The following is a 13,910-nucleotide window of genomic DNA, read 5'->3' on the forward strand; positions in this document are numbered from 1 at the left end:
CTTCCTTCCTTTGTCACATGGTTAGAAAAATCCAGAATTGGTTGCCAGGCTCTAGGCAACTTACCTGCCTCTGTCCTAAAATTTGCTCCATGTCAAAGTATTTTGGCTGAGAAATTAATCAATCATTGCTGCTAGGAATACAGGCATCTCTTGGAGATGCTGTGGTTTGTTCCAGAGCACTACAGTAAAACAGGCCATGCAATAAAGTGAGTCATGTGAATTGTTTGGGTTCTCAGTGCATATAAAAGTATGTTTACACTCTAAGCTCGCCTGTTAAGTGTGCAGTTGTATGACGTCTACAAAACGTGGTACGTACTTTAAATGAAATCTGACACAGCGACAGAAAGTGAACATATGCTGTGGAAAAATGGTGATGGCAGACTTGCCGGCTGCAGGGTTACTGCCCCTTGAACCTGTGAAACATGCAGCACAGGGAAGCACAATAAAGTGAGGAGGGCCTGAGTGTCCACAGGGGGCAGAACAAAAATCAGCCACGTCGCTCAAGAGGAAACTGACTTCTCATCACCACCTCCTTAAAGACTCCTTAAACATATGGAAGAATCTATTGAAAATGATAGAAAGGCAGCTGTAATTATTATCAAGTATTGGTTATAATACTAACCTTCTTGTAATAGGAAAAAATAAAACAAAACACGTGAATATTTTCTGCTTGGATTGTTCAGTCAGTCAAAAAAATCTGTGTCATCTGTTCTGACAGCCAGATTCTGCAGACAGGGCTCTGCATCTTCCCTTTCATCTTTCTGGGCAAACACCAATGTAAATCCATATTAGAACAGTGAATTGAGTTCTAGAATTCAGTAGGAAGAGCAAGACAAGACCCAGCCACCCCCAAAGTAGATTCTACATATTTTAAAATTCCTTCCTAGCAAAAAGCATTTTCTAGAAAAAGACCGAGTTGCTATTCATGGAGACTAACTAATGAAATATTAGACTATCTGCAAGCATCTGTGTGTTTAATGTGGAATTGAGTCAAGCTTCCAGAAGCAAGAAGACTAAAAATTCATATTCAGATAAGGAAAGACAAACCTTGGCTAACAGATGGAGCAGAGTTCAGTGTAAAGGCTTAATCCTATCAGGCCGATTCCTGCACGGCCATCTGGGTAATCCAGCACACACATTCAAGACCTGTTAAAACGACGGGCCCCGCCAAGATTAACGTCACAGATTTTCCACTAGACTTGCTCATATTTGACTTTATGATTTTCCAGGCCCAGGAAGATTGCTTGTGAATAGAGACTTGAATATTCCTTGAAGCAGCTTGTGGGTTTTTTGTTTTGTTTTGTAACCTACAAATTGTTTCCTCCTTCCACATTATTGGGTGTGCTTTTCTGGAAAGTTGTTTTCATTTCCCTTTCTTCCCTGACTTTCATATCTAGAACTTGCCTTACACCAGGATAATAAATAGAAGTGGGGTAAAAATAGATTTGTGCAGGAAAGTTCTTGTGGAGAAGCATTATTTACTTATCCTATAATTGGAGAGAAGTGAATCTACTATAGTTGCAACAAATATGCCCATTGGGTTAATGAGCAGTTCATGAGGGGCTTTCTCCCTATACACTATGATAACTCTACCCCATTGCTTTTCCATGGCGTACCTGACAATCAGAGAATGACAGACAAAAGAAAACTCAAGCACTCATGCTTCATGTACCACCACTGCTTTAGGGTTAATATATTGTACATTTTAATTTTGGGTTTGGCAAACCAACCACAAGGTGGAGAACATTGCATTCACTCTTTCTTGAGGTGTAAAGTTCTGAACGTCCCAAGTGTTTCTAACAAACAAATTTTTGCATATTATGAAACAATGCCATGTTGGGTGTCAGAAAATCAAAAAGCCTTCAAGTCTGCCAAGTACAATTTATAAGTTAGAAATGCATCAAAGTGTCAAGATTTCTCACTGCTAAATTGTTCAATAATTTTGTGGCTGAGCCTGCATGGATTTCTGGGTCTCAGCTAGACACATTCTGAAGTCCAAAAATATAGGCTTGGGGTATTCAGGTCATAAATGTGCCTCTAGGGTTCCTGCCCTTTTCTGGTTCAGGTGCTGTGTCTGCTGATGCTTGAGGCATTTTGCTGATTTGGAATAGAATAAGAAAGCTGCAAAATAAACAGGAAGTAGATCCAATTTGGGCTTGCACTATAGTTAGCAATTGGCATGTTGGGAATTTACCAAGGGCATTGGGTTTAGATCCACCTAGAGATTGCTACTTGGGAGTTTTGCTGGACACAGAGCTGTTGCTTATGCTTCCATCTAGTGACTAAGGTACTCTTTTCTCCTTTTCTGTGGACCCATTCAATTCTGTCAAAGCAAAGGGTTTTCTTGCCAAGTAAAGACACTTTGGAAACAAAGATACTATATGTACACATATACACATATATGTATATGTATATGTGCATGTGTAAATATATGACTGTCAGGTCGTACTTACATATGCCAGAAGACAGGGCAATCAGTGCAGCCCAACGACAAAACAAAATAAAAACCCTAGTGCATTATAAAGTGCTTATCTGAGTACAGCAATCCCTGAAAGAAAAATAAAGGAAGGCAGAAATAAATCCAGTGCTGCAAGTTAAAGCAAGAAAAGAAGTGTAAAAAGGGACCTGCTGCCCTTTGAATGAGGAGCTGTTGAGTTTGCTTGTTGATTAGCTGACCAATAGCGGAAGGTTAGCTTTCTGAAAGGGAAGCTGGCACACACTGCTGCCAGGGTTCAGGACAGCCTTTCTAACTGCTGTTGTTTCGAAGGACCCCACTTGGCGCGTAAGCAAGCCCAGAACAGCTTTGCCTCCTGCACGGGGTGAAAATCTGGAGGGCAGGTCTCCCTCAGTGCCCTCCTTGTTGGCTGGGGGCGGCTGGTGCTTGGAATCACCGGAAGTCAGTGCTGCTGCTCCTGGACGAGGAGTCATCAGGAAAGTCATCATTTCTCTCAAAAACCCCAGCAAAAACAACAGTTCAGACTCAGCAGGAAGAGAGGAGGTCTGTGTGCTGGGGCCAAGTGCGGGTACTCAGTGTCCCCGTCATTCTCGGCTGCGGGCTTGCTCCCAAGCACAGCCTCTCCCCACGCAGGCTGATACAGGGACAGAGGCCTGAGATTTTATGGGGTCACAAGTGTCCTGTCGGGTGAGCTGAGCTCATGCATTTCACAACCTCTTCTGCCAAGTCTCTGAAATTTGGGACAACAGCATAAAAGTCAGTTCCCCTTTTCTGAAAAGATCACCATTAATATTCATTCCAGGCCAAGGAGAGACTTCAACAGACATTCTGCTTTGGAAGGACGAGTGCCAGGTTCACCCCTTCAGTAAATTTAGCTGGCTCCATTAGCAGGTTGCTGCAGTGGAAGTTCCTAGGGAAGTTTTACAATAAATAGCATAACCCAGAATGGTGAGACCATAGGGTATTGTAGTAAATCAGCTCAGGTTAATGGGGTGCTCATGCTAGCAGTAACAGCTATCACAGCAACTGGCATACTTGGTGCTTATCACCTAGGAAAGCCATGAGACGCGAGTAGACTTCATGGCTTTTGACGAAAGTCTGTGAAGTGGGCACCCAGGTGGGAAGGACTGCTTAGAGGGGTCAGTGACTTAGAGAGGGTTAGGGGCTGCTTCCAGCTTGCAGGAGGGGGAGGGTGGGACTTAAACAGCTGAGCTTTTGCCCATTTGCAAATTCTGTATTACTCTGGATGCTAAAAGCCACTTAACAGAATTTTATCAGTCTGTTTTCTCTGAATTCAGTAAAGACTGGTGCCAGCATCTTCACCTCGATGATCAGCATCCTATGTGCTGTTGAGAAATGCCCATTCATAGAGAGCTCTGGTTAAAAGAATGCTGGAAAGGCAAATTGACATCTTTTCAGATGTCAACCCCTGGAAATAGAAAATAACCTAATGTCCACTTCAGTGGAATTTCACCTTGAGGTCTAAAATGGGATGAGGACATAGCTAAATTTGTCCATTTTACCAGCTGATGGAAGGCTGTTTCCCCAGTGTATTTAAATGCAGGAATGGAGAAAAGCCCAGACAGTGCATCACTAATGAGGGCTCCTTAATGGGACACAACTGTCGTGAAAGCCTCATTTTGGGCATAAGGGATGATCAGTGCTATGCCCGGATCGTCCATCTAGCTCACCCAAACAAGTGAGGTATTGATCACGATACAAAGAGATTTCAGAGGCAAAAGTAAGAGCAGCCCGAGGACCCTGCTGATAGCTGCACACACCACTAATTCACCTCAATGGGCAGCACCTCTGAGCTCAATTAACCCTTATTCCCAGGGCCACCCATAAACCCTGAGGTAAACATGTCTCTCCTGCCCTCACTCTCTATCAATGAAATAGATCATTTCTATAGAAGGCTGAGGTGCGATTCCAGCTTGTAAATTCACCTTGCTAATAAAGATGCTTCCAATGTGCACCAGCAGGCCCTGGAATCTTGTATTATTGATTCTGTAAATCAGAAAATTTAAACTGCTGAGGGTATCTGCAATTTCTTTGGCTTTCCATGGCGACTGGGAGGAAATATCTGGGCTCTGGAGGTACGGCAGGTGACGGCAAATGTCCCCTGCTGCCATTGTCTGCACACAGAGCATTAGTTGTTAAATATGGACTGGAGCCTGAACAGTTTCTTTCTTCCTTTCCCCCGTCTTCTCTGTCTTTTCCTTCTCATGACCATTGTTCAGAAGCAAATTGGAAATCTGGTAATTAGGCCCTGACTCACGGTGTAGTCTGAGAGTCCTGAGCCAAAGTTCAACACCCTGAAATGAAATTTAAACCAATTAATCTGTTAGATTTTTATCGCTGGTCCGTGTTTTCTCAGCAATTCCCCCAGCACGTGGCCTTTGATCAACTCTCATACAAACGCTAAAATGTGCGCCTGCTGCTAGCAAGATGGGAATGACATTAACATGGTACTCATAAAACAATCAGAGCGGAGAAGCCCTCAAACAGGCAGGGCATGGTAATATTTAATAAAAGCGCACACATAATCTTCAGAATTAGCATTTTGTGCCTTGCAGTACCTTTGGGAGAAGAGCTTTTATTTGTGGAGTGATCATTATTATAACAAAGAAGAGCTACCTAATAATTTCCACTTTAACTCTGCGATGTGCCACGAGCATTTCAGAGCCATTATGCTAAACCGTGGTGGGGTAATCATGTTATTGTCATAGTTTGAAGGAAGGAAAATCTCTACTTTGGTGGCTGTTGGGGGTGGGGGAGAGGTTAAAAAAAAAAAAAAAACAAAAAAAACCCTCCTTAACCCAACCCCAAAGTTTTGTTTTAGATAAGATTTAGAACTCAGGGCTGTGCTGTCTGTGGACCTCCAGTATGTGAGCATCTGTGGGTGAGGAGGAAAGACTCCTTTATTCATCAAATCCAGAATTTGCCAGTAAAATGATTTTATTTTCAAATACTCCTCCCCCATTCCAAATATTTTCCTGGAGATAAGAATTATATGGATTATTACATTGCCGAGCTGGATCAAGCTCTCCTGTAAATCTGTTCACCTTGGAATTTCCAGACACACATCCATGGTTGACTGTTACAAACGCCCCTTCCTTGTGGCCTTCTGTGTTGCTCTGGATATCCTGAGTGAAAGAAAAGATCATCAGTGGTAGCTGATAGTTTATTTTCCGAGCTTTCTTGGAGGAAGCATCGTGAGAAAGAGGGAGGGGGCTGGGGGGCTGCTGGGGAGACTCTGGGCCTCTCACAGGGCTTTTATTCTAGTTTAAGTTCGTATCAATTTATTCTAAAAAAGTACCACCTTTATCTCTGAGAATGAAATGCTCTGCTGTTATTTAATTTTTTTATTAGTATAGTCTATTACCTTATTATATGCTCATGGATAAAACTGAGACCCTACAGATTTCTATAGGTAGCTTCCCATTTCCATAAATTTCACTCCAGTCACATTTCTTTTTCATCAGGACTCTCTGGGGACAGTTGGTGCACAGCCTCCCAGCTCTTTGTCCATCATACCTAGTCATAGAGAGCTGCGTGCATGCATACGTGAGCGCACACAGGCTCATATGTATCATTTTTTAAATAAGCGGGATTGCACTATTCATTATTCTGTAAATTGCTTTCTTCACTTACTAACATATTTTGACATCTTTCCATGTCAGTTTATAGAAATGTTTTTCATCCCTTCTCATGACACTTTTCATATTCTATAGTATGGATGAGTCATAATTTATTTACCCACTCCCTTGCTGGGCCACCTACACTCTTGATTTTTTTATACTGTCCAAACCACCACATACATTTGGTACCTGTGGTTGGGTTGCAGTTGTGAGTATTTCCTGCTCTGCTTTTAGTTTGACAAGTTTGTGATCTGGATAAAAGTATAAAATGAATGGTGCTCTGGGAATAAAATCTAGCCCATAAACATTTTGTTTAGCTTACACATTTAAAAAAAAATACTGAAATAGTTGCCAACACTTAAAGATTGGGAAAGTTTCACATAAAACCCTGGGTTTCCGGCTTTTCTTGAAAGATCAGAAGAGCACAGGACACTGAGGCCTGCCCTATGTGGAGTCACCAAGGCCTGGGGCCTCATGGTAGCTCCATCTTGAGATGGGGTGTGTGTTTTATGAAGCACTAGTGTCTCCACCATGTCCAGTGGCTTCACCAATTCTGAGTGGCCAGGTCAGGTGTCCTCAGGGACACCCGAGCCTTTGTATTCACGGGGCTTCTGGCTTTGGCCTGTATGAATGTGAGTTCTCTAACAACTGCGTTTGGATCTGATCCATATAGCTAGTCACAGTGGTTTTTATCCTGTTATTGACACTTCAGAGTGAATGCTCTGAATGCGATTTTGAGGGGACTATGATGTTGAGGGGACTATATTGTTGGATCCTTAGCATCCTTGACCTCCAGGTTCTAAGTGCCAGAAACATCTACTCTGTACCCCTGTCTCAGTGGAAAGCCTTTTTTATTTTACTATTTTCCAAATTTCCCAGTGAGAAAGTACCACAGCATCTTCTCAGAAGTGATACAGCTTAAGGATGTATAGGAGCATTTAGAAACTTTGGGGTCTAGCGGTAGAAAGGGCTACATGACTTCACTGTTCTAAGAATAGAGTTTTGTCTCTGCACAGGAGTGGCTAATGGTGTGTGTTGTTGCTTTTTAATTTAATTTAATTTATTTTAAAGATTTATTTATTTATGCATACAGAACTGGGGTACAGGCCAGAGGTGCAGGAGTGGTGAGAGGATTCACCAGAGAGAGTGGGGAGCAGAACAGGCCAACTGACAAAGTACACTGCTGAGGGCAACAGCAGGCGAGACAGGAGAGTCTGCTGTGTCATGTGGGTCACCTCTGGGGTGGGGAATCGAACTCATGCTGAAGTGGCTTTAGCTTCTTAGTGCTGTGCTTTAACCCACTGCACCACCAGGGAGGGCTCACTTTTTTATATTTTTAATGGATTTTTTTCTCTAAAAATTTAAAGATGGTGTCCTACCTTTTATCACCGGCTCATCTCTAGAAGCTCAGTACTATTTCTGTCCTCTCACCAGCTGACATGTGGTTTTGTTTCTGGATGGCTACTCATCAGAAGTGATCGCCCTCTTAGGGAATGCTTGAAAGCCCATGCATGCACACACACGCCACATATACTGCATACACCACCCCCCATATGTCCTCCACATACGCACACCCCTCATGACTCCCCACACCTCTCCACGTCACCACATCACACACAGCCGCCACACCCACCACACCCACCCACTTATATACCTTTTGTATTGTACAAAACAGCAAATGGAAAGAAAGGGCAAGGGCATGAAGTGCAAAGCCAGCAGGTCTTGATGATGCTATTGCATAAATTAGCCTAGGAAAGTCTTTGCTTCCTTTGTGCAATGGTGAAAAAGCCAGTGAAGACCAGATTTAGCTCAAGAAATTGCCTGCCTGATTAGAAAAAAATAAACAGAAAACAAAGCAATCCCCAAACTTGTACAGATAAATCCCCCCCCACCCCGCCCAGCCCATATGAGGTTTCTGAGGGTCATTTCAGGGTCCGGACTGAATGATAACACCATAAGACTCCACAGTGACCTATCAGGCAGGGCCCTTTTGAGACCAGGTCAGTCAAACCAACAGCTGTCTCCTCTGAAGCGCAGAGAGCAGTGCCTTCTCCAGGGCACCAGAGCCAAGTATACTGAGCTAAAAATGAAGAACTGAAATTTTGAAACATTTACTAGAATGTTTCCAAACTGCTTGTAGCTGAAGAATTTCACACAGTTGCTAAGTGTAGTTTGTTTCTCTTGTAAATCTCTTGGACTCCCTGCCATCTCCCACCTTGGTCTGGGCTCCTCAGTCATGCATTTAAGCGTTTTCACTTCTAACGGAAAATTTGAAGAAAACGTACTGGGAACATTGGTCACTCCATGCATATGTAAGAAGGATGGGACAAGAATATTTGAGTCATGAATTATTTACCTTTTCTTGACTAATTATTTTATTTGGGGGAGACGTGGAGAAGAGAAAAGGCATCAAAACTGCCCAGTTGTAGCTGGGAACGCATTGCCGAGTTCAGCCAATGTGAAATGTTTAGTTTGGATATATCCAAATTTCGCTGTGCAATTTTATAAGATGAATTTGAATCAAAATCAAACCACGTCCTTCGTGCTTGTGCGGTGGCGCGTGAGCCAGGGTCCCACTGGGCTGGGCTTAATGTTTTTTTTTTTTCTTCTTCTTGCAAAAGTTAAAGGAGGACATTTTGCCAAATTTGACAAAGTCCAATAACTTTTTTGCCAATTTTTTCCCTGTTAAAATTAACTGGTGCTCTCTTTGGCTTCAGTACTTGGAAAGTGAGTCTTGGATACTTAATAAAGTTTTTATTAAAAATGAGGATGTCATTTTCTCTCCATGCACAGTATCCCCCTTGCTTTAGAGTTTTGCTTTATTCCTGTTCATAAAAGTAATCATGTGGACAAAAGGGTGGCATCCCAGAGTTGAACATCTGTGATGGCACTCAGATGCCCTCGAATGAATTTCAAAGACATCAGCCTACAGTGATCTGTATTCCCAGCAATTCCGGAGAAGTATGGCATGTTCAACGCCAGTCTGTTTTGAATCACAGGATTTGATTGCAAATTAGCTCCCATCTCCAAGGGCCATTTGTGATGGAAAGTGAAGGGATATGAAATACTGAAAAAAGTCAGTCGTAGGGTTTTGTGCCTGGGAGTGACTACAGAGCCAAAGGTCATGGGACTCTAGTTGAGCCCTGACTCAGCTACTTGGTTACACAATTCACCCTGCACGACCTGCATACTTTGCAACTATAAAATGGGAGCTATTGGTTGAAAAAAAAATCTTCATGATTTTTAATGAGGCATGTTGCCCTGTTAGTGTTACAAATAGAAGGTGTTGGCCTCCTCTCCTTCCGTTTTCTCCTTGTACAGAAAAGTTGATCTAAAGATCGATGGGTTTTTCTTTACACGAGGTGTATTTAATCATGAAACAATGCTGTGAGGTTTCCTGAGTATTTTGAAAATTGCTCATTTTCATTTTACTTTTTAACATTCGATATATTTTGTTTCAATGTTTTGTCTGCTGAGATTTCAGTTTGAAAAAGATTGGGGTAAAAATTATGTGCATATATAAATCTTCCTGGACACCATGAAAAGAATGCTTCTAAAAACTCTGATTGCACCCTTAGGTTGCAGGTCTTCATGCGGCTAGGGAATAACTGAGGTCTTGAGGGACTTGCTGTTAGTGAGAAGATAAAAGATTTTTTTTTTCTTTTTCTCAAGTCTCCCATCATTAACGTTTGGTTCTAACAGCAGACTCCTTCTCTTTTTCATGTGTGTTGAAAAGCAGCTACTCCCTGTATCAAAGCCATCAGCCCGAGTGAAGGATGGACGACGGGCGGCGCCACGGTGATCATCATAGGGGACAATTTCTTTGACGGGTTGCAGGTCATATTCGGTACCATGCTGGTGTGGAGTGAGGTAGGTGTTGTCTGAACACTAGAATCGAATAGCATGGTCTGCTCGAGGATACTGTCTATGCTTGAATGTCTAATAGACCACGGCATTTAGTGGTACCACCCAGGTGTGCCAGTCCTGTCTGTAGGACTTGGGAAGACTCAGAAGGGTGGACTGGGTCTCTTGACACCTTCTACTGGTGGGACTTCCATTCTCTCACCCGGAAGTATGGGGAGACCTCTTGTGTGAGCCTGTAGACTGGCTGGGGTATGTGGGCCTGTCCTAGGCTAGGGATAGGAGAGGAGAGGCCCAGTCACAGGGTATCTTGGAGAAACCCCATTCCAGACTTTAGGAGGGAGGTGAGTATCTATTTGTGGGTGGAGTCTGTTGTAGGCATCTCTTTAAGGACTGCTATTTGGGTGATAGGGATAATCTATGTGGAGATGACTGGCCAGGGGAGTCTAGAGGAATCCAGTCTCTGAGGTGCATCTCCCAATCACCTCAGCAGGTCACGGTGCCCTAGTTGCTGTGATGATGCTCTCTGTGTTCTGTGCTCCCCAAGCCATCGCCTGTCCATGCCCTTGTCTGGCCAAAATCGACCTTAGCTCCAGTTGGCATCTATACAGATGCCACACACACTTGCTTTGCTCTGTAACCTTGGAGTCTAGATTTCTGAGCTGGTATGCCCAGAAGCCCTTTTCTTTCACCACAGTACAATCAAACTGCATTTTAAATGTTTGGGCTACAGTTAGCCTAGCACTCACATATCCCTCTGGCTGCCATAAGAATTGCTCAACTGTATTCAAACTTAAAATGTGCTGCACTCTTGACATAGAGGAAGGAAATGCTCTCAGCATGTCTCTTTTTTTGAAACCAAGGCTTAGAGGCACATAGTTCTAGAACTACCTGGACTCCATGGGGTGCCAGTGCTAGGCAGGTGATCACACAGAGAACCTGGTGGCAGAACTGGAGCAAGAACTCAAATTTTCAATATCCTCTCTAGCTGTCCTTCCACAGCGCCATGTCCCACCCACCTATGTCATTGATGTGTTTTCTCTTTAGAGGGGCTGCAGTGACCAGCAGCACTAAGCATGTGAGAGTTGAGTGTGTTTATCTTTCCAGAGCAAAGCAGTGCCTGCCCTTCCTTTTAAGCCTTCTGTGTGTGTGTCTCTCTCTGCCAAGAACCCACTTGGCCATGCCCTTTGCCAGCCCCACTGCTGCCTTTGTGTTGCCCACGCAGCCAACCAGTGACAAGTATTTGGCCACAGAATCAAAGTTCTTGTAAAGCAGAATCCAAGATGGGCTGCTCAGTCCACCCAGCTAATTATGGTCCAACTTGGAACATGGTAGGCAAGAAAGGTGCACTGAGCCCCCCCCCTCTTGACCGCACCCCATTCTTCCTGGGAGCTATCAGGGTAAAATACAAAAGCATCACATACAAGACAGACTACTGCCATTCTGCAGTGCACAGTCACCCCCACACGGAGAGTCAGCTCCTGGGCTCTCTTCTTCATCCTTCTCTTTCTCTTGTCCCACTGCTCCCTGGGAGAGGTGAATAAATACAAATTGGACAACTTGCCTCCTGTCACTGTGGTCAAAGTGAGGCTGAGAAATGTGTCAGAAGTGGCAGTCAGTCTTACTGGTTCTGAGAAGAGGCACATTTGGCTGAGGGCTCCTTTAAGAACAGGGTGACTCAGCCAAAGTGGGATAAAAACTTGGGCACTTCAGAGAGTGATTGATTTGAACCTCCAACTTGTTTCTAATCCAGATGCCCAGTTTCCTCTTGGCTCCCCTACTTTCTCTTGGTTCCCCTTGGGAACAGTTAAGAGAAGTTAAATTCTAACTCAGATGTATCCAAATGGCTTTCAAGGACCACTTCCATATAACAAAATCGATGCAAGTCATGCACAGAAAACCCATTAAGGCCATACATTTAGCCTCCTCCATGTTCTGACCCTTCAGGGCCTCCGTCACTGCCTCCCGCGGACCAGACACCCTTCACAATGGATCTAAGAGCTGAGGGTGGGGTGCATGCTCACTCTTGCCCACCCCCTCCTCCCACACTCTGTCATAGTGGCTATGTCATAAATCAACTATGACCCTTCCTTGGTAGAAACTGACCTTGGAGTTTCCCCATATGTTTGAACAGATATTCCTTTACAATAAATCAGTCCCCTGCAGCATGAGCAGTTGGGTGTCTGGATGGAGGACTTTAATTTGAGCTGTCATGATCTTGATAATCTCGACATTCAGGAAAAAAAGACTTGCAGAGGTAAAGCTTTCTGTTAATATTCTCAACTACATAGATGTTAGGATTTTCTCTCCCTTTTAGTGCAGGGGAGAATTTGATATTGTTCCAAATTTAAAACCCGCTGCTTGAAAAACTGAGGACTAACTCATATATTCTAAGGGCTTATCTTATGTGGATACTTTTTGAGTATTATTTTACTTAATCCCCATGAGAGCCCTGCATTAGATATTCTTGTTGATATTCATACCTATGAATAAACTGAGTGCCAGAGAGGTTTAGAAATTTCCTCAACATCACACAGCCAAATGCTGAAGATGGGATTTGAACTGTAATGAATATATTTACAAATGAAATAAAAGCCTAAAACTGAGAAAAACCCAGAGTCTTGAGAGAAGGGAGAGGGATATAAAGAAGAGAGGAAAAATGACAGGCACAGAAGTCTAGATGGTATATAGCTAGAAGTGAGAATGACAGCCATAGCAGTAGTAACTGGGGTGGCTGTTTTTAATCAAATAAAATTATAGTGCCATCTCTTTTGGTAGGGAGAAAAAAAATACCAACCTGATTGGGAGGCCATTTCTCCTGGTTTCCATTGGATCGATTGAAAACTTGAATATTTCAGAGTCATGAAAAAGCTGTAGCTGTAGGGCAATGATTTCTATAACTCACTTTCATTAGACACTTAGTTTCTGCCAGGTGCTGTGCCAAGTATCTGTGTACCTCATGGCATTTATATGCCATGTTGTTCTCCTTTTACTCATGAGGAAGTTGAGGCTTTGGGAAATTAGCGTTCAGCTGTCAAGAGGTGGAGATGAAATTTGAACCCAGACAGACAGCCCAATTCCAGTACTCACCACCTTTACTGCCCATTAGTTAGCATATGCCAGATTCTTTAGCCTAGAATTTTACCTCATCTGACCAGGATGTAATGCCCACCAGTACTGTCAATGCCTTGTGCTGGAGGTATCTTACTTTCAAGGTCATGTAGACTTGACATGTAGAGAATCCGAGAGGCGAGAGTGATCCCTTCATTTTCTACTTGTATCAGTTGTTGGAGTTTCTGACTTGAAGGAGGAATCTGCCTTCATGAAGAATGCTTGGCTGATGTTACAGGTAGACATGACCTCTTCCTTTGGCTGTATAAGTGACCTTAGGCAAGAAAGTCTGGACCTCATCTCTAGAGTAGACCTCAACTACCCATTTGTTAATAGCAGCATTAATTTATGTCACCTCTGAGATGTAGTTCTTTTATTTTTCAATAAACTTTTATCTTATCCTTACTCTATAGCCCAAAGCACTCAGGAAGCATGCTGGTGGCCCAGGACAAGCAGATAACATTTTAGATTAGCAGCTGATGCTATTATTTGGAGGCTTTTTTTAGCTGGGGAATTTTAAGAAGAGCCAGAGAAAATAGGGCTGGCTTAATTTACCCTCATCTGTGCTCTTCCCCTACCAACCCAATCTTTTGCAAATGAGTAGTTCAGTTTAGCTTACTGATTGCCCCCTGAGGGTTGGGGAAAAGAAAGTGGCACTCCATTGCTCCTAACTCGGCTGCCTTCTGTGAGCTCCCAAGTTTGGGGTGAGCCACCTGACTTTTTGTGAATTTATTTTACTGTCTTTGTTACTCTTCCTTACTGTTTCTTACCCTTTCTCCTTTCTTTCTAGAAAGTAAAATTTTTAATCAATGTTCATGGCTCCTTATCCTACCTCACCTCTA

At 43.2% G+C, this 13,910-nt stretch overlaps 1 protein-coding gene across 2 annotated transcripts in view; it reads left to right on the forward strand.

Moving 5' to 3' along the window:
- The window catches only part of EBF1 (early B-cell factor 1), a 380,177-nt gene that overhangs the window by 275,238 nt on the left and 91,029 nt on the right, over positions 1 to 13,910 (forward strand). Inside the window, exon 9 of one of the 2 annotated variants that reach the window (XM_004689826.2) lies at positions 9,833 to 9,966. In XM_004689826.2, coding sequence (XP_004689883.1) covers positions 9,833 to 9,966 — 134 coding nt within the window. The remainder of the gene's footprint in view (positions 1 to 9,832; positions 9,967 to 13,910) is intronic. The other variant, XM_012730074.1, reaches the window with a different exon arrangement.

This window comes from Condylura cristata, unplaced genomic scaffold (genome assembly GCF_000260355.1).
Source record: "Condylura cristata isolate star-nosed mole 26May11 unplaced genomic scaffold, ConCri1.0 scaffold00026, whole genome shotgun sequence".
NCBI lineage: Eukaryota > Metazoa > Chordata > Mammalia > Eulipotyphla > Talpidae > Condylura > Condylura cristata.